This window comes from Oncorhynchus tshawytscha, unplaced genomic scaffold (genome assembly GCF_018296145.1).
Source record: "Oncorhynchus tshawytscha isolate Ot180627B unplaced genomic scaffold, Otsh_v2.0 Un_contig_2113_pilon_pilon, whole genome shotgun sequence".
Classification (NCBI taxonomy): domain Eukaryota; kingdom Metazoa; phylum Chordata; class Actinopteri; order Salmoniformes; family Salmonidae; genus Oncorhynchus; species Oncorhynchus tshawytscha.
Genome location: NW_024609186.1, coordinates 5,080 through 26,941, shown reverse-complemented (window position 1 = coordinate 26,941; position 21,862 = coordinate 5,080). Strand labels below are relative to the sequence as shown.

At 44.3% G+C, this 21,862-nt stretch overlaps 1 protein-coding gene across 1 annotated transcript; it reads left to right on the top strand.

The window, feature by feature from the left end:
• Window positions 1-1,877: 1,877 nt before the first annotated feature.
• LOC121844405 (serine protease hepsin-like) lies at window positions 1,878-4,937 on the top strand. The gene is made up of 4 exons (XM_042314431.1): window positions 1,878-2,068; window positions 3,582-3,724; window positions 4,015-4,179; window positions 4,298-4,937. Exons 2-4 carry the CDS (start codon window positions 3,680-3,682, stop codon window positions 4,349-4,351), a joined length of 264 nt encoding a protein of 87 aa, XP_042170365.1. The 5' UTR covers window positions 1,878-2,068; window positions 3,582-3,679; the 3' UTR covers window positions 4,352-4,937.
• The last annotated feature ends 16,925 nt before the right edge of the window (window positions 4,938-21,862 follow it).

The window sequence follows — 21,862 nt, the reverse complement described above, 5'->3', positions numbered from 1 at the left end:
CATTGAAAGTGCTGTATCTCCCTCATTTTTCAGAGTAAACGCCTGACTGGCCACATGTAGGGGAAGCCATAGAGATCGTGTACTGAGTCCTAAGTCTTTGTATGGTGGATAGGCTTTCAATGGAAAAACAGCCTTTCAAAATAATAGTACTTCCTGGTTGGATTTTCCTCAGGTTTTCGCCTTCCATATCAGTTCTGTTATACTCACAGACATTATTGTAAAATTTGTGGAAACTGTAGAGTGTTTTCTATCCAAATCAACTAATTATATGCATATCCTAGCTTCTCGGCCTAAGTAGCAGGCAGTTTAATTTGGGCACGCTTTTCATCCAAAATACCGAATGCTGCCCCCTACCCTAGTGAAGTTAAGTATAATTCAATCTCATCTCTCGCTCCCTTCTCTTCACCTTATCATAACCGCCATCGATAACAGACAATACTGTGCAGCTGTATTCATCGACCTGGCCAATGCTTTTGACTCTGTCAATCACCACATTATTATCTGCAGACTCAACATTCTTGGTTTCTCAAATGACTGCCTCGTCTGGTTCACCAACTACTTCTCAGACAGAGTTCAGTGTGTCAAATCGGAGGGCCTGTTGTCCGGACCTCTGGCAGTCTCTATGGGGGTGCCACAGGGTTCAATCCTCAGGCCGACTCTTTTCTCTGTATACATCAATGATGTCGCTCTTGCTGCTGGTGACTCTCTGATCCACCTTTACGCAGACGACACCATTCTGTATACTTTTGGCCCTTCTTTGGACACTGTGTTAACTAACCTCCAGACGAGCTTCAATGTCATACAACTCTGCCTGCCCACCCAGCACCACTACTCTGGACAAACTAGAATGGTCCAAACACACCAAGACAGTCGGGAAGAGGGCACGACAAAGCCTATTCCCCCTCAGGAAACGAAAAAGATTTGGCATGGGTCCTGAGATCCTCAAAAGGTTCTACAGCTGCAACATCGAGAGCATCCTGACTGGTTGCATCACTGTCTGGTACGGTAATTGTTCGGCCTCTGACCGCATGGCACTACAAAGGGTAGTGTGTACGGCCCAGTACATCACTGGGGCTAAGCTGCCTGCCATCCAGGAAGGCCCTACAAATTGTCAAAGACCCCAGCCACCCCAGCCATAGATTGTTCTCTCTACTACCGCATGGCAAGCGGTACCGGAGTGCCAAGTCTAGGACAAAACAGTTTTTACCCCCAAGCAATAAGACTCCTGAACAGGTAATCAAATGGCTACCCGGACTATTTGCATTGTGTGCCCCCCCCCAACCCTCCCCAAACCCTCTTTTTACGCTGCTGCTACTCTCTGTTTATCATATATGCATAGTCACTTTAACTATACATTCATGTACATACTACCTCAATTGGGCCGACCAACCAGTGCTCCCGCCCATTGGCTAACCGGGCTGTCTGCATTGTGTCCCGCCACCCACCAACCCCTCTTTTACGCTACTGCTACTCTCTGTTCATCATATATGCATAGTAGCTTTAACCATATCTACATGTACATACTACCTCAATCAGCCTGACTAACCGGTGTCTGTATGTAGCCTTGCTACTTTTATAGCCTCGCAACTGTATATAGCCTGTCTTTTTACTGTTGTTTTATTTCTTTACTTGCCTATTGTTCACCTAACACCTTTTTGCACTATTGGTTAGAGCCTGTAAGTAAGCATTTCAATGTAAGGTCTACCTACCCCTGTTGTATTCGGCGTACGTGACAAATAAACTTTGATTTGATTTGAGTGTTTAATTACTATATTGTAATTATTTCGCCACTATGGCTATTTATTACCTATTGACCGTATGTTTGTTTATTCCATGTATTGTTGTTTGTGCTGCACTGCTTTGCTTTATCTTGGCCAGGTCGCAGTTGTAAATGAGAACTTGTTCTCAACTAGCCTACCTGGTTAAATAAAGGTGAAATTTAAAAATATAATAAACATTCTGTTTTCTGCAGACTACATCCAGCCGGTGTGTTTACCCCACTACGGCCAGCGCCTGATTGACGGCCAGATAGGGACAGTGACAGGCTGGGGAAATGTAGGTTACTATGGTGAGTGACTGTGTTGGCTTCTACATCCTTAAACTTACATCTGGTCCCATAGACAGATACTGTAGGAGCTGGATTTAAAACGTAATCTGATCCCAGAGGCAGATACTGTAGGAGCTGGGTTTAAAACGTAATCTGGTCCCAGAGACAGATACTGTAGGAGCTGGGTTTAAATCATAATCTGGTCCCAGAGGCAGATACTGTAGGAGCTGGATTTAAAACGTAATCTGGTCCCAGAGACAGATAGTGTAGGAGCTGGGTTTAAAACGTAATCTGGTCCCAGAGTCAGACACTGTAGGAGCTGGGTTTAAACATAATCTGGTCCCCGAGACTAATACTGTAGGAGCTGGGTTTAAAACATCATCTGGTCCCAGAGGCAGATACTGTAGGAGCTGGATTTAAAACATAATCTGGTCCCAGAGACTAATCCTGTAGGAGCTGGGTTTAAAACATAATCTGGTCCCAGAGATAGATACTGTAGGAGCTGGGTTTAAAACATAATCTGGTCCCAGAGACAGATACTGTAGGAGCTGGGTTTAAAACGTAATCTGGTCCCAGAGACAGATACTGTAGGAGCTGGGTTTAAAACATAATCTGGTCCCAGAGATAGATACTGTAGGAGCTGGGTTTAAAACATAATCTGGTCCCAGAGACAGATACTGTAGGAGCTGGCCTTAAAACATTATCTGGGCTCATAGACAGATACTGTAGGAGCTGGATTTAAAACATAATCTGGTCCCAGAGACAGATAGTGTAGGAGCTGGGTTTAAAACATCATCTGGGCTCATAGACAGATACTGTAGGAGCTGGCCTTAAAACATAATCTGGTCCCAGAGACCGATACTGTAGGAGCTGGGTTTAAAATGTAATCTGTTCCCAGAGACAGATACTGTAGGAGCTGGATTTAAAACGTAATCTGGTCCCAGAGACAGATACTGTAGGAGCTGGATTTAAAACGTAATCTGGTCCCAGAGACAGATACTGTAGGAGCTGGATTTAAAACGTAATCTGGTCCCAGAGACAGATACTGTAGGAGCTGGATTTAAAACGTAATCTGGTCCCAGAGATAGATACTGTAGGAGCTGGGTTTAAAACGTAATCTGGTCCCAGAGACCGATACTGTAGGAGCTGAGTTTAAAACATCATCTTTTCCCAGAGACAGATAGTGTAGGAGTTGGGTTTAAACCATTATCTGGAACCATGGAAAGACAGAGTAGGTGTATCATTGTTATCATTGGACAAGACAGCCTCTCCCTATCTCTTTTCTTTCTCTCCCTCCTCTCTCTCGCTGTATGACCTTTGAGTATGTAAATAGGGACAGTGTCATAGTGTGCAGATGTGCCAAGCACTATTGTCCAGGAATCAACAATCTTTTGGTCAGATATGGTTGTCGGATCACGCCATCATTAATGTGAATAGAGGGATTAATAGCTTCTCTCCTCTCTCTCTCTCTCTCTCTCTCTTTCTATCCCTCTCTCGTTCTCTCTCTATATCTCTCACTCTCTTTCTCTCTTAGGTACTCTTGCTGACGTTCTTCAGGAGGCTAACGTGCCAATCATCAACGACGCTGTCTGTAACGCCCCTGATTACTATGACAACCAGATTACCACCAGCATGTTCTGTGCTGGCTTTGAGAAGGGTGGTACCGATGCCTGTCAGGTAACCAGCTATAGGGACATCTCATTTCCCTGCCCTGACAGTCAATTAATAAACTTGTACAAAAAATGTCACCTTCCATCCGTATTCTGTCTTCCACTTACAAACATGTCAATTATTGACGTCATCTATTGACATCTGAATGTGTCGGATATGAGCAAGTCTATACCGTTGCTCTCTATCCAGATTCTAGCTTTTACATGAGAAATTGTTCATATTTATATAATCCATTCACCCAAGTGAGACTGATTTTACAATGTACTGTATGTGAGTGGTTGACTTTCTTATCTCAGGGGGACAGCGGGGGCCCGTTTGTGGCTGAGGACTCCCTGTCCAAGGCCAGCCGCTACCGCCTGCTGGGGGTGGTGAGCTGGGGAACAGGCTGTGCCATGGCCAAGAAGCCTGGCGTCTACACCAGAGTGTCCCGCTTCCTACCCTGGATCTCCTCAGCCATGAGGGTGAGTACAGTACACAGACATACACATGTACGCATGCACACACACACACACGCACACACACACACATAGATGCACACAGGTGGAAGTATAATCTTCTTTTCCTGTCTTATCTTCACAGACGTATCACAATTCACCAGGAGTGCACAAAATGGCGCGTACATGGGAGCACTGACCTTTAAGGGATCAGAAATTACCAAAATATTATCCATTCAGACTTACTGCACTTCACCTGTCCAAAAACCCATCCTATTAGGGGAACCTTGTGCAGCAATTGGATGTATAGGTAAATTCAGCTAGATTACCTGAGGAAACCCTTGAAATGGTAGCTTGACCAAAGAATAATCAATAGGTGTATGGTGAAATGAGAAAGCATCAAATGAAAAGACTTATGGGACTTGCATGACAAAGTCATAGAAAATCACCACTCTGCCAGCCAATGTGCAGATTGTACTGTCATGGGGATTATGTGTATGTCATCAAAGGGTTCATTTTTGTATTCAGAGTTTTCTTACAGTTTGACTCTTTTAGGTGCAACCAACTTATGATACACATCAAGTCTGTGTATCAAAATGTAACGCTCAAACAGATGTTAAATAACATTCTGGATAGTTTTGCCTTGAAGTTTCTCCTTTATATGATTCCCTTGAACAAATAATGCCAAAGTTACTGAAGAGATTTTAACATAGACAACATGTAGCTGAAATTCCCTAAGACCTCAAATGTTTGTAACAAATAAAAACATTAGTGTCAGATATTCAGCTCTTGAGTTGTCTCTCTATCCTTTGTTTGTATCACAGATTGCAGTTCAGAGTGACTGTTACCTTCTATAATGATACATGATGTTTCTTAGTTTGGTTTTTGGTGGGGACATGAATTTAGGAACAAGTAAACAGGTGAAATGTAAATGCTATTTCTATAGCCTGTGTAGATTAGAAATTGAGCTGTTGAACGTATGAGATATGCGTAGTTAAATCAGTGTTGTATTTGTTTGGCTTTATTGTAAATATTAGTAACAGATTTTTTTGAAAATGGATGTTTATTTGTAAGTGATCTATGGATTTCAATCTCAAATGTGCAATAACAACCAGAATGAAGTTCTTATTAACCATTTCTGCTTCACAAATTACTAGGGATTAACGGTGAACAACACCAAGTCATATAACATATTCATCACAAGATGATGCACTACACTACAGAGATCATACTCAGCTGTGTGTTGTCAGTTAAGGGCCTATTACCTGCTGAGAACCACAACTACCTTATTGGTAGAGAATTAGCTACACAGCAACACGAGAAAAACTCTATTGTCTGTTGATCATCATGACTCAATTTGCTGTAGTTTATTGTGATGTAGTTTATCAAACTTATTTGACGGCCTTTATGCTTTCATTTCCTCGTTTTATATTGTTTGAAGTCTAGTCTATATGCAGATGACTTCAACAGATGTGAATATATATATTTTCTGTGAAGAAATTATGAAATTCTTAGTAAGAATGTTATTATTACTGATTTAAACTCTGTTCCTTCTGTAAATGTAAATTGTTCTATTGAATATTGTATTGAAATAAAGATTTAATTTAACAAACTGGATGAAGTATGTCAAATGTCATCTACAGATATGTGATCTTAATTTGAGCCAGTTTGCTACAGAAGGAAACTAATCCTGAAGCAACAGGAAATATGAATTATGTGGATTATAATTTATGGATATTTTTGTAGTAGTAGATACATTTTCTGTAAGGGAAAATCAAGCCTGAAATTTCAAAGTGGAAATGACAAACTCCAGAAGCCTTTTTCAAGTTGTACATTTCCTTCAACAGGGTGATCAAATTAAGATCCTACATCTGTACCAGCATTATATTTTGCGGCTAAAGCCTCAGTAAAAAGCCCGTCATTTCTGCAACACATAACACTTTGTATCTGGACACAGTTGTGGAACTGGTTTTATGGAATCTAAACATTCCTGGTTTACAGGAACTGAACTATTCAGACATCCTGAAAGGTGATACTATAAATGGCTCACTATATGATCAGTTCTACAGTCAAATGTAATCTAACATATCATTACATCATTAGGTAACTCTGCATGACTGCCCTGCATGACCCCTGCCAGGCAACCCCATTAGCCTGTGTATTTTCCCAGACCCAAATGTGCTAGACTTATGTCCACTGGCCATGCAAACACATCTGTTGATAGTAAACCTAAAGGGTTTTTAAAGTACATAACCTTTCACCTTAAAGTCTTCAGCATTACTTGTGAACTGTATAGTGTGTGGTATAGTGAGACACTGGCTCTTTTTCCCTTGGTAAAAAGAGGACAATATTGGGTGTCTGCTTTGGAAGTGAAATGTCTTTACTCAAATCACAGGTGTGCTCTGAGAAGGAATGAGAGAGAGAGAAAGGAAAGGAAATAACCTCATCGCTTTCTATGCCAAATGCGGCCCAGCCCTGCTCAACCTGTTCTCATTATCTTAATTCCCAGGAATCTTTCTTGCAAATCAGTCCAGGGAGTTCATTTGTTTTTCACCATAGATAAAGTTGTTTGTTCATTTGTTTAGGTCGTAGCTCAAGGAGAGTTGTATGTCCTCTCTCTCTCTGCGTTTTCAGGCTGGAATCATTGACAGCAGCTAGAGTCTCAGGACATGAATGTCCACTGAAGCGAATGTCTTGGAGGGGTTGGTAGAACGTTGTTTTGTTGATGAAGAGAAGAATAATGTCTGTATGTGGGATGACGGGACCAGGGCTTGGTCTGTCTGTGTTCCTGTTGGCTCTGCTTCATCTTCAATGCTCAGGTAGGACTGACTTGGTTGACCATTGGGTCTGTCTTGCCAATCATACATGTAAAGGTAGCTACTGTAACGCTACCATATTGTGTTTATTTTAGCCAAGATTGGTTGGGCTCAAGAGCAGCCATCCAGACCTAGAATGTAGACAGAGAGCAATATTTGCAGTGGTGCCTTGGTTTCACTGATGTCCCTTGTATCAGGAAAATACAATCTCAGACCAATTCACATTGGAATAGTCAAACAGTCAAACAACCCTTTCCATGAGAACTAGTGCGCTTTGCCTCCTAGGCAAATGAGGACTAGGCTGTGTCACAAGCTATGACTGATTATGTTGCATTTCTCTCCTTGCTGTCTCTTCTCCCCTCCCATTTCTCTCATTCACTGTACCCATCTCTTCCTAATACATCATCATCCATCCTCCAGCCCTGAACAACTACACTACGCTCCCAAATAACGTATCAGTGGCTGTTGGCAAGCCTGCTGCCTTTCAGTGTGGTGTGTCCCCTCCTCCTAGACAACTCAACTTCACTCTCTATGGTAGCCATAGAAACATAACCCTCATCTGCCCAGGAGACCACACTGAGTATCTGGCTGCCCAGGTGAGTGGCACAGCCTTAGCTTATATTATACCAACCATCCAGGTTACAGGTATTTGCTCTGTACAGGCCTGGATGACGCAGGTGACCAAATTAGCTTGACCATTGGTACAGCTGAAATCACTGAGAAATCCATACAGTAGCTCAATTCAGCAGGCCTGTTGGAGTGCAAAACAATTACTTTCATTGCCTCTTTATTACTTGCTAATTGGAGTCTTTATGCATCACCAGATGAGATAAGATATAATCTCTCCCCCCTCCTCTCTCTCTCTCCTCTCAGTCAATAAAAGGGTACTGTGATAACACAGGTAAGGAGCTCTTTGCAATATGGCTTATCAGTGGGACATCCCGCTCTGACAACCACACACGTGTGGTATGTGAGAGCTCAGGACGACCACTAGTGGATGGATACCTCTGGGTGTACGGTAAATACACCTCTCTAATATACCTTCCCTGAGCGTATGGTATTTGACGTTGTCATCATTAGCTAACCCTAATCTCTTTGTCTGTCTGTCTTTCCTGTCTATCCTGTCTGTCTATCCCGTCTGTCTCTCTATCCTGTCTGTCTATCCCGTCTGTCTCTCTATCCTGTCTGTCTATCCCGTCTGTCTCTCTATCCTGTCTGTCTATCCCGTCTGTCTCTCTATCCTGTCTGTCTATCCCGTCTGTCTCTCTATCCTGTCTGTCTATCCCGTCTGTCTCTCTATCCTGTCTGTCTATCCCGTCTGTCTCTCTATCCTGTTTGTCTGTCTGTCCTCTTCGGATACATTTTCAGAGGACGGCAGTTACTTTGCCACCCTCATTGGCTGCGTCATTGGTGGTTTCTTTGGTATCCTCATCGTCTTTGGTCTGTCATACACTGTGCTCAGGAGATCTGAGAGGTTCCAGCTCTGTTTCAGTAAGTACCTCTCTCCTTCAGCCCTAACAGAGGATGGACCAGAGAATGATGCAGCATGACGTTCATATGGTTCTCTTTTCTGTGTTTGTGTCAACAGGGGGGAAAGATCGTGAGGATGACGTCACCACAATGGTGACAAAGGATTAAACACACACCTTGCAATACTGTTGGATTTACTTATTCAACTTCTTAAAGGTGGCACTTTGTGTTTTTTTTTTGCATATGCAGATTTTGATTGTAATTTCTATTTTGTTTTACTGTTCTATTATTTGCTTATCTAGCAGTATGCAGTATCTGATACTGGCATCAATTTCTTGTGTTTTTATCTTATTAAATGTAGCTAAACATAGGAAATTAAACAAAATGTTGCATTTTGAAAACTTCTTACAAAAGTCCCATATATCATATTCTCACCCATAAAATTTTAGATTTGTTTTGCCTTGGTTTGTTCAGTCGCAGTTCTACTATTTGTCCAACAGAGAGCAGCCATGACAGTACAGAAACTGAAGTTCAATTATGCTGGGATACTACTAAAGCGTTTTTAATAATGTACTATAATTGTGCGTCTCTGACTTTTCCTCTACTCCGGAATACTGAAGTTTATGTTAATTTTTATACTGCGCTTTATAGCTCCATTAATTGTTTTACAGTTATGCTGGCAGCCAGCTAACACCTGTTTTCACTGCATAAACAATAGAGAGCAGGACGTCTGAGTAGCTGTCTAAAGTGTTCCAGTGGAGGATCAGTAGAGGTGGTGCGATGTTGACTCAGCTGGCCTGCTATGCTCTGGCATGACTCTGACACGGACACAACTCACATCACTTCAAATCCCACAATATGCATTGCTAATTTGTTTAGAATTACATACATTCTTTGAGATGTATTTATATTTTTATGCATGCTCCCCATCTTCAGAGTGGCTTGTCAGAGGATATGGTCAAATGCTCAAAGGCCCTTAGATGGTTTGTTTAGTGACAAATATGCCTCCTAACAAGTAAGAGTACTGTACGTTTTGAGTGTTCCAGCACGAGCGTGCTTGTGTCAGTGCATGCAGGCATACTTACATACCACACTTTTGTTTAAGTCTAAGCTATGCACCGGAGTTGTGTCAGTGCATGCAGGCATACTTACATACCATACTTTTGTTTAAGTCTAAGCTATGCACCGGAGTTGTGTCAGTGCATGCAGGCATACTTACATACCATACTTTTGTTTAAGTCTAAGCTATGCACCGGAGTTGTGTCAGTGCATGCAGGCATACTTACATACCACACTTTTGTTTAAGTCTAAGCTATGCACCGGAGTTGTGTCAGTGCATGCAGGCATACTTACATACCACACTTTTGTTTAAGTCTAAGCTATGCACCGGAGTTGTGTCAGTGCATGCAGGCATACTTACATACCACACTTTTGTTTAAGTCTAAGCTATGCACCGGAGCTGTGTCAGTGATGATGCATTCATATTATATTAATACAGTGTGTTCCATTTGTATTGGGGCAGTGAAACTTGTTGTTTTGGCTCTGTACACTTTGGATTTAAAATGATTCAATGACTATGATGTTAAAGTGCTGACTGTCAGCTTTAATTTGAGGTTATTTTCATCCATATCGGGTGAACCGTTTAGAAATGACAGCACTTTTTGTAAATAGTCCCCCCATTTGGACAAATGCACTTATGTGTATTAAAGTAGTAGAAAGTTAAGTATTTGGTCCCATATTCATCGCACGCAATGACTACATCAAGCTTGTGACTGCAAATTTGTTGAATGCATTTGTTGTTTGTTTTGGTTGTGTTTCAGATTATATTGTGCCCAATATAAATGAATGGTCAATAATGTATCGTGTCATTTTGGAGTCACTTTAATTGTAAAATAAGAATAAAATATGTTTCTAAACATTTCTGCATTAATGTGGATGCTACCATGATTACGGATAATCCTGAATGAATCGTGAATAATGATGAATGAGAAAGTTACAGACACAATTCATTATTTACCATTCCTATGTATTGGGCACAAAATAATCTGAAACACAACCAAAACAAACAGCAAATGCATTCAATAAATGTGTAGAGTCACAAGCTTGATGTGGTCATTGTGTGCGATGACTATGGGACCAAATACTTAACTTTTTACTACTTTCATACACATACAAGTACATTTGTCGTAATACTTTTGGTGCCTTAAAATGGGGGAACTATGTAGAAAAAGTGCTGTAATTTCTAAATGGTTCACCCGATTTGGATAAAAATATCCTCAAATTAAATATGACACTCTGCACGTCAACCTCACAGTCATGATATAATTTAAAATCCAAAGTGCTGGGGTACAGAGCCAAAACAAACCAAAAATATGTCACTGTCTCAATACTATTTTAAAGAGATGTTGTGCAAAGAAGAGAGCAGGGTTTTTGTGGAGGGAATGTCTTATGTGTGTGTTGTACCTGTGTGTCAGCTTTACCCTTTGGATAGCCCACCCTGACTGTCTCTTGTGTGAGTCTACGACAACCCTTTCCCTGTGGCCACTGGTTCTGTAGACTATGTAGCTGTGGTATGTGTAAGGTACCCAATTGTCATACTTGAGTAAAAGTAAAGATACCTTAATATGAAAGGACTCAAGTAAAAGTGAGTCACCCAGTAAAATCCTACTTGAGTAAAAGTCTAAAAGTATTTGGTTTTAAATATACTTAAGTATCAAAAGTCAATGTAATCTCAAAAATGTACTTAAGTATCAAAAGTAAAAGTATAAATCATTTCAAATTCCTTTTATAAAGCAAACCAGACGGCACTCATATTTTTATTACATGTTTGTTTTACAGATAGCCAGGAGCGCCCTCTTACACTCAGACGTAATTTACAAACAAAGTATTTTTGTTTAGTTGTGTCACGCCCTGGTCAAAGTATTTTGTGTTTATCTTTATGTATTTGGTCAGGCCAGGGTGTGGCATGGGGTTTTTGTAATTGTGGTGTGTTTGTCTTGGGGTTTTGGTGGTGGTATTGGGATTGTAGCTTAGTGGGTTGTCTAGCAAGGTCTATGGCTGTCTGGAGTGGTTCTCAATCAGAGGCAGGTGCTTATCGTTGTCTCTGATTGGGAACCATATTTAGGCAGCCATATTCTTTGAGTTTGTCGTGGGTGATTGTCCTTAGTGTCCTATGTGTACTCGTTGTTAGTTTGCACCAGATAGGCTGTTTCGGTTTCGTTTATTGTTTTTTGTAAGTTCGTGTTTTTTTGTTATATTAAACATGGATCGCAATCGACACGCTGCAGTTTGGTCCGACTCTCTTTCATCACCACTAGAAAACCGTTACAGAATCACCCAACCACCAACGGACCAAGCGGCGTGTCAACAGGCAGGAGCAGCCGAAAAAGGAGATGCTCACCAAGGATTTCTGGTCATGGGAGGAGATCTTCGACGGGAGAGGACCCTGGGCTAAACCAGGGGAGTGTAGCCGCCCAAAGGAGCAACAGGAGAAGAGGCAACAGAGGCAGCAGCAGCAGGAGCAGCAGCAGCTACAGTGGGAGAGGTTGCACCACCTGGAGTTATGGACATGGGAGGAGGAATTGGACGGTAAAGGACCCTGGAATGAGCCTGGAGATTATTGTCGCCCCAAAGCCGAGCTGGAGGCAGCAAAAGCAGAGAGGCGGCATTATGAGGAGCTAGCACGGCAGAGCGGATGGAAGCCCGAGAGTCAGCCCCAAAAATTTCTTGGGGGGGGGCTTACAGGGAGTATGGCTATGCCAGGTAGGAGACCTGCGCAAACTCCCTGTGCTTACCGGGGGGCTGGAGAGACCGGGCAGGCACCGTGTTATGCTGTGGAGCGCACGGTGTCTCCAGTGCGGGTGCACAGCCCGGTTCGGTATATTCCAGCTCCTCGTATCGGCCGGGCTAGAGTGGGCATCGAGCCAGGTAAGGTTGGGCAGGCTCGGTGCTCAAGAGCTCCAGTGCGCCTGCACGGTCCGGTCTATCCAGTACCACCTCCACACCCCAGCCCTCCGGTAGCAGCTCCCCGCACCAGGCTTCCTGTGCGTGTCCTCGATCCAGTACCACCAGTTCCAGCACCACGCACCAGGCCTTCAGTGTGCCTCGCCTGTTCAGCGCAGCCAGCGCTTTTCTCCTCTCCTGCGCTGCTGGAGTCTCCCGCCTGTTTAACGCAGCCAGAGCCTTCCTCCTCTCCTGCGCTGCCGGAGTCTCACGCCTATCTAGCGCTGTTAGAGCTTTCCTCATCTCCAGCGCTGCCGGAGTCTTCCGCCTGTTTAGCGCAGCCAGAGCCTTCCTCCGACACAGCGCTGCAGGAGTCTCCCGCCTGTTCAGCGCAGCCAGAGCTGCCAGTCTGCATGAAGCAGCCAGAGCTGTCAGTCTGCATGGAGCAGTCAGAGCTGTCAGTCTGCATGGAGCAGTCAGAGCTGTCAGTCTGCATGGAGCAGTCAGAGCTGTCAGTCTGCATGGAGCAGCCAGAGCTGTCAGTCTACATGAAGCAGCCCGAGCTGCCAGTCTGCATGAAGCAGCCAGTCTACATGGAGCAGCCAGAGCTGTCAGTCTACATGAAGCAGCCCGAGCTGCCAGTCTGCATGAAGCAGCCAGTCTACATGGAGCAGCCAGAGCTGTCAGTCCGCATGGAGCAGCCAGAGCTGTCAGTCCGCATGGAGCAGCCAGAGCTGTCAGTCCGCATGGAGCAGCCAGAGCTGTCAGTCTGCATGGAGCAGCCAGAGCTGTCAGTCCGCATGGAGCAGCCAGAGCTGTCAGTCTACATGAAGCAGCCCGAGCTGCCAGTCTGCATGAAGCAGCCAGTCTACATAGAGCAGCCAGAGCTGCCAGTCTGCATGAAGCAGCCAGAGCTGTCAGTCTGCATGGAGCAGTCAGAGCTGTCAGTCTGCATGGAGGAGCCAGAGCTGTCAGTCTACATGAAGCAGCCCGAGCTGCCAGTCTGCATGAAGCAGTCAGTCTACATGGAGCAGCCAGAGCTGTCAGTCCGCATGGAGCAGCCAGAGCTGTCAGTCTACATGAAGCAGCCCGAGCTGCCAGTCTGCATGAAGCAGCCAGTCTACATGGAGCAGCCAGAGCTGTCAGTCTGCATGAAGCAGCCAGAGCTGTCAGTCTGCATGGAGCAGCCAGTCTGCATGGAGCAGCCAGTCTGCACGGAGCTGTCAGTCTGCACGGAGCTGTCAGTCTGCACGGAGCTGTCAGTCTGTAAGGAGCTGCCAGTCTGCAAGGAGCTGCCAGTCTGCAAGGAGCTGCCAGTCAGCACGGAGCCGCCAGAGCGGTCAGTCTGTAAGAAGCCGCCAGAGCTGTCAGCCTATATGGAGCAGCTAGTGCCGCCAGTCTGCCCAGCGCCGCCAGTGCCCCCAGTCTGCCCAGCATCGCCAGTCTGCCCAGCGCCATCAGTCTGCCCAGCATCGCCAGTCTGCCCAGCATCGCCAGTCTGCCCAGCATCGCCAGTCTGCCCAGCACCGCCAGTCTGCCCAGCACCGCCAGTCTGCCCAGCGTCGTCAGTCTGCCCAGCGTCGTCAGTCTGCCCAGCACCGCCAGTCTGCCCAGCGTCGCCAGTCTGCCCAGCGTCGCCAGTCTGCCCGGCGCCGCCAGTCTGCCCGGCGCCGCCAGTCTGCCCGGCGCCGCCGGTCTGCCCAGCATCGCCAGTCTGCCAGACTCTTCCAGATCTGCCAGTCAGCCAGACTCTTCCAGATCTGCCAGTCAACCAGACTCTTCCAGATCTGCCAGTCAACCAGACTCTTCCAGATCTGCCAGTCAACCAGACTCTTCCAGATCTGCCAGTCAACCAGACTCTTCCAGATCTGCCAGTCAACCAGACTCTTCCAGATCTGCCAGTCAACCAGACTCTTCCAGATCTGCCAGTCAGCCAGGATCTGCCAGTCAGCCAGGATCTGCTGAAACCACCAGCCAGCCAGGAGCTGGTAGATCTATCTACCTGCCTGAGCTTCCTCTCACTCCTGAGCTTCCTCTCACTCCTGAGCTTCCTCTCACTCCTGAGCTTCCTCTCACTCCTGAGCTTCCTCTCACTCCTGAGCTTTCTCTCACTCCTGAGCTTTCTCTCACTCCTGAGCTTTCTCTCACTCCTGAGCTTTCTCTCACTCCTGAGCTTTCTCTCACTCCCGAGCTTCCCCTCAGTCCCGAGCTGCCTCGGTCCCGAGCTGTCCTTCAGTCCCGATCTGTTCCTCAGTCCAGTGGGGTTCTGGGTGAGGACTACTAGGCCATGGTCGGCGGCGAGGGTGGACTATCCAGGGACGAAGGGAGAGGGACTAAGACATTAAAGGAGTGGGGTCCACGTCCCGCGCCGGAGCCGCCACCATGGACAGACGCCCACCCGGACCCTCCCTATTGTTTTGAGGTGCGTTCGGGAGTCCGCACCTTAGGGGGGTTCTGTCACGCCCTGGTCAAAGTATTTTGTGTTTATCTTTATGTATTTGGTCAGGCCAGGGTGTGGCATGGGGTTTTTGTAATTGTGGTGTGTTTGTCTTGGGGTTTTGGTGGTGGTATTGGGATTGTAGCTTAGTGGGTTGTCTAGCAAGGTCTATGGCTGTCTGGAGTGGTTCTCAATCAGAGGCAGGTGCTTATCGTTGTCTCTGATTGGGAACCATATTTAGGCAGCCATATTCTTTGAGTTTGTCGTGGGTGATTGTCCTTAGTGTCCTATGTGTACTCGTTGTTAGTTTGCACCAGATAGGCTGTTTCGGTTTCGTTTATTGTTTTTTGTAAGTTCGTGTTTTTTTGTTATATTAAACATGGATCGCAATCGACACGCTGCAGTTTGGTCCGACTCTCTTTCATCACCACTAGAAAACCGTTACAAGTTGGTCTGCCAGATCAGAGGCAGTACATATGACCAGGAACGTTGTCTTGATAAATGCGTGACTTGGACCATTTTCCTGTACTGCTAAGCATTCAAAATGTAATGAGTACTTTTGAGTGTCGGGGAAAATGTATGGAGTAAAAAGTACATGATTTTCTTTAGGAATGTAGTAAAGTAAAAGTATACATTGTCAAAAATATACATAAATAGTAAAGTACAGATACCAAAGAAAAAACTATGTAGGTAGTACTTTAAAGTATTTTACATCACTGGGTATGCAGGTATGCAGTCTTCCAATCAATTAGTTTGCACTATATGGTCAGTTTTGAACATTGTGGAAAAGTTGTGTTATCATCAGTAATAAATGTCTTAAAACTATTCTGGTTGCATGGAATGCTGTTGTGCTTGAACGTACAACAATGGAACACACATATGTTGGACACAATACACACATAGACATGGACAGCACAGAATGGACTTTATCTCACAGTTTTATCAGTCCTTCATGGTGGTAACCACCTCAGTCTCATGTCAGGTCTTCAATATGTCACTGATGGTCCCTCTAACTAGGATATAGTCACATTATTGTATTATCACTTGTGAAGAACTGGATACGTATTCCTCCGCAGATGCCGCGGTGATATAAATAGTCCCAGATAGCAGCACGTCACCATGCCAATAATGTGCAGAGGTTCAGTCATGTGTCCCCTCTGAGGAGCCTCCATAGAGGTGTGAGCCTTAGGTTCTTGACTCTGTTGTTCAGTTTACTGTGTTAGCCTTTTCAAGGCTTTGTGTTTTCATTTACTTTCCACACTACTCCAAATGAGAAGCATATGATCAGGCAGGCAGGCAGGCAGGAAGACAAAACCTGTTGTTGACAAAGCATGTGACAAATACATTTATATTTTATTTGTTTTGACAGGCAGACAGACAGAGACAGAGTGCCACTGACATCACCAGTAGTGAGTTCTGATCTCTGAGCTATGATAGCTGTGTCTTTGAGTTGGGAATAGATGTGGAATATTCCAAAGAATTATATTGTATTTAAGGCAAATCAAATTTATTTATATAGCCCTTCGTACATCAGCTGATATCTCAAAGTGCTGTACAGAAACCCAGCCTAAAACCCCAAACAGCAAGCAATGCAGGTGTAGAAGCACGGTGGCTAGGAAAAACTCCCTAGAAAGGCCAAAACCTAGGAAGGCACCTCCCTCTCTGTGAGGCGAGCATGATCTCAATCTGAGGGTTGTCATGTTTCTTTTTACTCCAAAACTGGCTTGGGAGGGACACTTATAGATCTGTGTGTGATTTTCTATACAGTTGTCATTTATTTATAACAATAGAGCCATATGGACAAGGTGCACTATATATACTAAAGTACATGGACACCCCTTCAAATTTGTGGATTCGGCTATTTCAGGTGTATAAAATCTCCATACACAAACATTGGCAGTAGAATGGTCTTATTGAAGAGCTCAGTGACTTTCAGCATGGCACCGTCATAGGATGTCACCTTTCCAAAAAGTCAGTTAGTCAAAGTGTTGTTATTGCGAAGTGGAAATGTATAGGATAAACAACGGCTCAGCCTCGAAGTGGTAGGTCCCACAAGCTTACAGAACAGGATGCCGAGTGCTGAAGCATGTAAAAATCGGCTGTCCTTGGTTGCAACACTCATTACCGAGTTCCAAACTGCCAAGAACTGTTCGCCGGGAGCTTCATGAAATGGGTTTCCATGGCCGAGCAGCCGCACACAAGCCTAACATTACCATGCGCAATGCCAAGCGTTAGTTGGAGTGGTGTAACGCTCACCGCCATTGCACTCTGGAGCAGTGTAAACACGTTCTCGGGAGAGAATAATCACGCTTCACCATCTGGCAATCCGACGGACGAATCTGGGCTTGGCAGCTGCCAGGAGAACGCTACCTGCCCCAATGCATAGTGCCAACTGTAAAGTTTGGTGGATGAGGATTAATGGTCTGGGGCTGTTTTTCATGGTTTGGGCTTGGCCCCTTAGTTCCAGTGAAGGGAAATCGTAACACTACAGCATGCAATGACATTCTAGATAATTCTGTGCTTCCAACTTTGTGACAACAGTTTGAGGAAGGCCCTTTCCTGTTTCACCATGACAATGCCCCTGTGCACAAAGCGAGGTCCTTACAAAAATGGTTTGCCGAGATCGATGTGGAAGAACTTGACTGGCCTGCACAGAGCCCTGACCTCAACCCCATCGAACACCTTTGGGATGAATTGGAACGCCGACTGCGAGCCAGGCCTAATCGCCCAACATCAGTGCTCGACCTCACTAATGCTCTTGTTGCTGAATGGAAGCAAGTCCCCACAGCAATGTTCCAACATCTAGTGGAAAGCCTTCCCAGAAGAGTGGAGGCTGTTATAACAGCAAAGAAGTGCTGCAAGGTATACTGGTAACACGGTAATATTATGATACTTATAATACCAACATTTTAGAATACTGTAGTACATTTTCATATGATACTACCGACTTTTTAAACCTACCGATATAAAAAACCTGCTAGCGCCTGTTATGAAATGTTTGTGAAGTCAGTTTTGCTTCTAAACTTTCATGTGCATATCAACGGGGATGCAGACCCAAACTCTGGTGAGTGTTCTCTTGTTAGATGTGTTACATTGGAGCTGCGCACAAAGCAAGCAATGTTAATATATTGTATAATTTCATCGCCTGTTATAACCTAGGGCACAGACCAGTCTGAGTAGACTTTGGAAGTTCACTGTCATGCAGCCTCTGAGCGTCAGAGAGGGGAAATGGAGCACGCGACAGGTATGTCTGCAGCTTTACAGCAAAGAAAACGGCTTGTCTCTAGCCTAAACTGTTAAGAGAAGATGCCTTTTTTTAAATATAATTTAACAAACTAATCCCGGTCGCTAATTATTAGTTTGATAACAAATGACGTTGTTCAGTCATGTTACCTAGCTAGCTAACAACCTGCTAACTTGCCAGTAGGTTTAGACAAATTTGACTGGCACAGGAAGAAAGGAAAAGGGTCTGCTACTCATGAGATGTGTTTCAAAAGGTAGGGTTCATATTGGCCTAATGGAAGCCTAAACTATAAACAAAATCTATTTATTTCTGGTGCTCCTTAAATGATGTTTGTTGCCTAATGTTTTAAAAGTTGAGAGCAGTGTGCCTACAGTGCCTACAGTGCATTCGGAAAGTATTCAGACCCCTTGTCATGCTTGTCAAAAGGAGTAGACCATGGCGCAGCGTGCGTAGAGTTCCACATATTTTAATTAATAGAAACTCACCAAGCAAACAAACAAGCACAAACAAACCGTGAAGCTACAGGTGTGCACACATGCAACTAACTGTAGACAAGATCCCACAAACACAATGGGGAAAATGGCTACCTAAATATGATCCCCAATCAGAGACAACGATAAACAGCTGCCTCTGATTGGGAACCATATCAGGCCACCATAGAAATACAATTCACCTAGATGACCTACCCTAGTCACTATCACGCCCCAACCAACATAGAGAATAAACAGCTTTCGATGGTCAGGGAGTGACACCCCTTCACTTTATCCACATTTTGTTACATTACAGCCTTAGTCTAAAATGTATTAAATAAATAAAAATCCTCATACATCTACACACAATACCCCATAATGCCAATTTATACAAAATAAAACACAGAAATACCTTATTTGCATAAGCATTCAGACCCTTTGCTATGAGACTCGAAATTGAGTTCAGATACTGTACATCCTGTTTCCGTTGATCATCCTTGAGATGTTTCTACAACTTGATTGGATTCCACCTGTGGTAAATTCAATTGATTGGACATGATTTGGAAAGGCACCTGTCTATATACAGGTCCCATAATAGTTGACAGTGCAGTCAGGGCAAAAACTAAGCTATTAGGTGGAAGGAATTGTCCGTAGAGCTCCGAGACAGGATTGTGTTGAGGCACAGATTTGGGGAAGGATACTAAAACATTTCTGCAGCATTGAAGGTCCCCAAGAACACAGTGGCCCCCATCATTCCTTGATAGAAGAAGTTTGGAACTGCCAGGATTCTTCTTAGAGCTGGCCGCCCAGCCAAACTCAACAATCGGGAAGAAGGGCCTTGGTCAGGTAGGTGACCAAGAGCCCGATGGTCACTCTGACAGAGCTCCAGAGTTCCTCTGTGGAGATGAGAGAACCTTCCAGAAGGACAACCATCTCTGCGGCACTCCACCAATCAGGCATTTATGGTAGAGAGGCCAGACAGAAGCCACTCCTCAATAAAATACACATGACAGCCTGCTTGGAGTTTGCCAAAAGGCACCTAAAGGACTCTCAGACCATGAGAAACAAGATTGTCTGGTCCGGTGTAACCCAGATTGAACACTTAGGCCTGAATGCCAACCATAACATCTGGAGGAAACCAGGCACCGCTCATCCCCTGGCCAATACCATCCCTACGGTGAAGCATGTTGGTGGCAGCATCATGCTGTGGGGATGTTTTTCAACAGCAGGGACTGGGAGACTAGTCAGGATTGAGTCAGGATCGAAGGAAAGACGAATGGAGCAAAGTAAAGAGAGGTCCTTGATGAAAACCTGCTCCTCAGACTGGGGCGAAGGTTCACCTTCCAACAGGATAATGACCCTAAGCACAAAGTGAAGACAACACAGGAGTGGCTTCAAGACAAGTCTCTGAATGTTCTTGAGTGGCCCAGCCAGAGCCCGGACTTGAACCCGATCTAACATCTCTGGAGAGACCTGAAGATAGCTGTACAGCGAATCTCCCCTTCCAACCTGACAGAGCTTGAGAGGATCTGCAGAGAAGAATGGGACAAACTCCCCAAATACAGGTGTACCAAGCTTGTAGTGTCATACCCAAGAAGACTCGAGAAGGTAATCACTGCCTAAGGTGCTTTAGCAAAGTACTGAGTAAAGAGTGAATACTTATATAAATATGATATTTCAGTTATTTGTAATAAATTTGCACACAAAAAAAAATACCTGTTTTTGCTATGTCATTATGGGGTGTGTAGATTGATGAGGGAAAAACAATTTAATCAATTTTAGAATATGGCTGTAATGTAATAAAATGTGGGAAAAAAGAAGGGGTCTGAATACTGCGCTGTATGTGTGTTTGTGGGAGAGAGAGTGATGTGTATGTGTGTGTGTTTATGAGAGTGAGGGAGACAGAGTGTGTGAGGAAGGGAGGGAGACTGTGTGTGCGTTAACTGAAGAGTAAAGAAGGTTTCATGTAGTGTTTTCACCTTACTGACTCTGACATGCAGATCATTATGCATGTTTATTCCTTCCTCCCATTCCTCCAGCCAAACCACAGGTAGGGCTTTGTGAATATGAGTAAATCAGCCATTCTATGCAGTATTCTATTATACACTAAAAGTGTGAAGTTAAATTCAATGTTTTGTATTGAGTAGCAGTGTGAATTTCAGTTTTTGGAGAACGTTTAGAAAACGTGAACAAGCGTCCCGGGGCTGTGCAAAAGGATGCTATGCCACAGATTTTTTTCCACCGTTTTTACCTTTATTTAACTAGGCAAGTCAGTTCAGAATAAATTATTGTTTACAATGACGGCCTACACCCGGCCAAACCCGGACTATATTTGTTTTGAACTGACTTGCCTAGTTAAAGAAAGGTTAAATAACATAAAATAAAAAGATTGTGCGCCGCTCTATGAAACTCTCAATCACGGACAGTTGTGAAACAACCTGGATTCCAACCAGGGTGTCTTTATTGACGGCTCTAGCACTGAGATGCAGTGCCTTAGACTTCATCGTGATACTTGGCCTTGTATCGTATCGTTTGTAAAATGTTGATATCGTGACGAGCCTACAGCAAAGGGGTGACCAACTCCAAGTTAATGCCCATGATTTTGGAATGAGATGTTCAACGAGCATACTTTTGGTCATGTAGTGTATCTCTATTCGAGGGAACCTATTAGACTGCATTGATTCAATACATTCTGGCCAAAGGCTACTCCTGTTAATACTGTGTTGTGTGTTGGCCTTTTTGTATTACCCATATAGCATTTTTTAACATCCGTTTATCAAAGAGACTACAAAAATATTTAGATTTTCTCACTCCTATTTCAGACAATGCTAAAATTTGGGACGGTACATAATGTCTCTCTGTGTCCTTTTAGATTGTCTTCTTAGAATGTCCTCTTAGAATGTCTCAGAATGACATTGAAAGGTTACTCGACTGGAAGGAAACTTCCTGGATTAATGTATCTCACTGTGGCATAATCATGGAGATTGATTGTAAGGCATTCAAATATTTCAAGGACGCCCCAAATCCATTTCTCTCCAGCTCAAACCGTATGCTTCTCTAGCATTCATTCTGCTTATCAGTAGGACATGCACAAAGTCTAATATAACTGACCATAAAGCGAATACACCGAAAGAGATCCAATGAAATAGTGATCAGTATGAGAGCTCAGTAGGTCTTGGTATGGCAACTCAGTACCTCGTCCCACCCAGTGTTTTTAACCCTGAACAGAAGGGCACAGGCCTGTGTTTGGGGCACATCAGTGCACCTGGATACACCACACACATTCTGCACACGGGATCTCATCGTCCTATAGTGTGTTTAAGGTGACAAC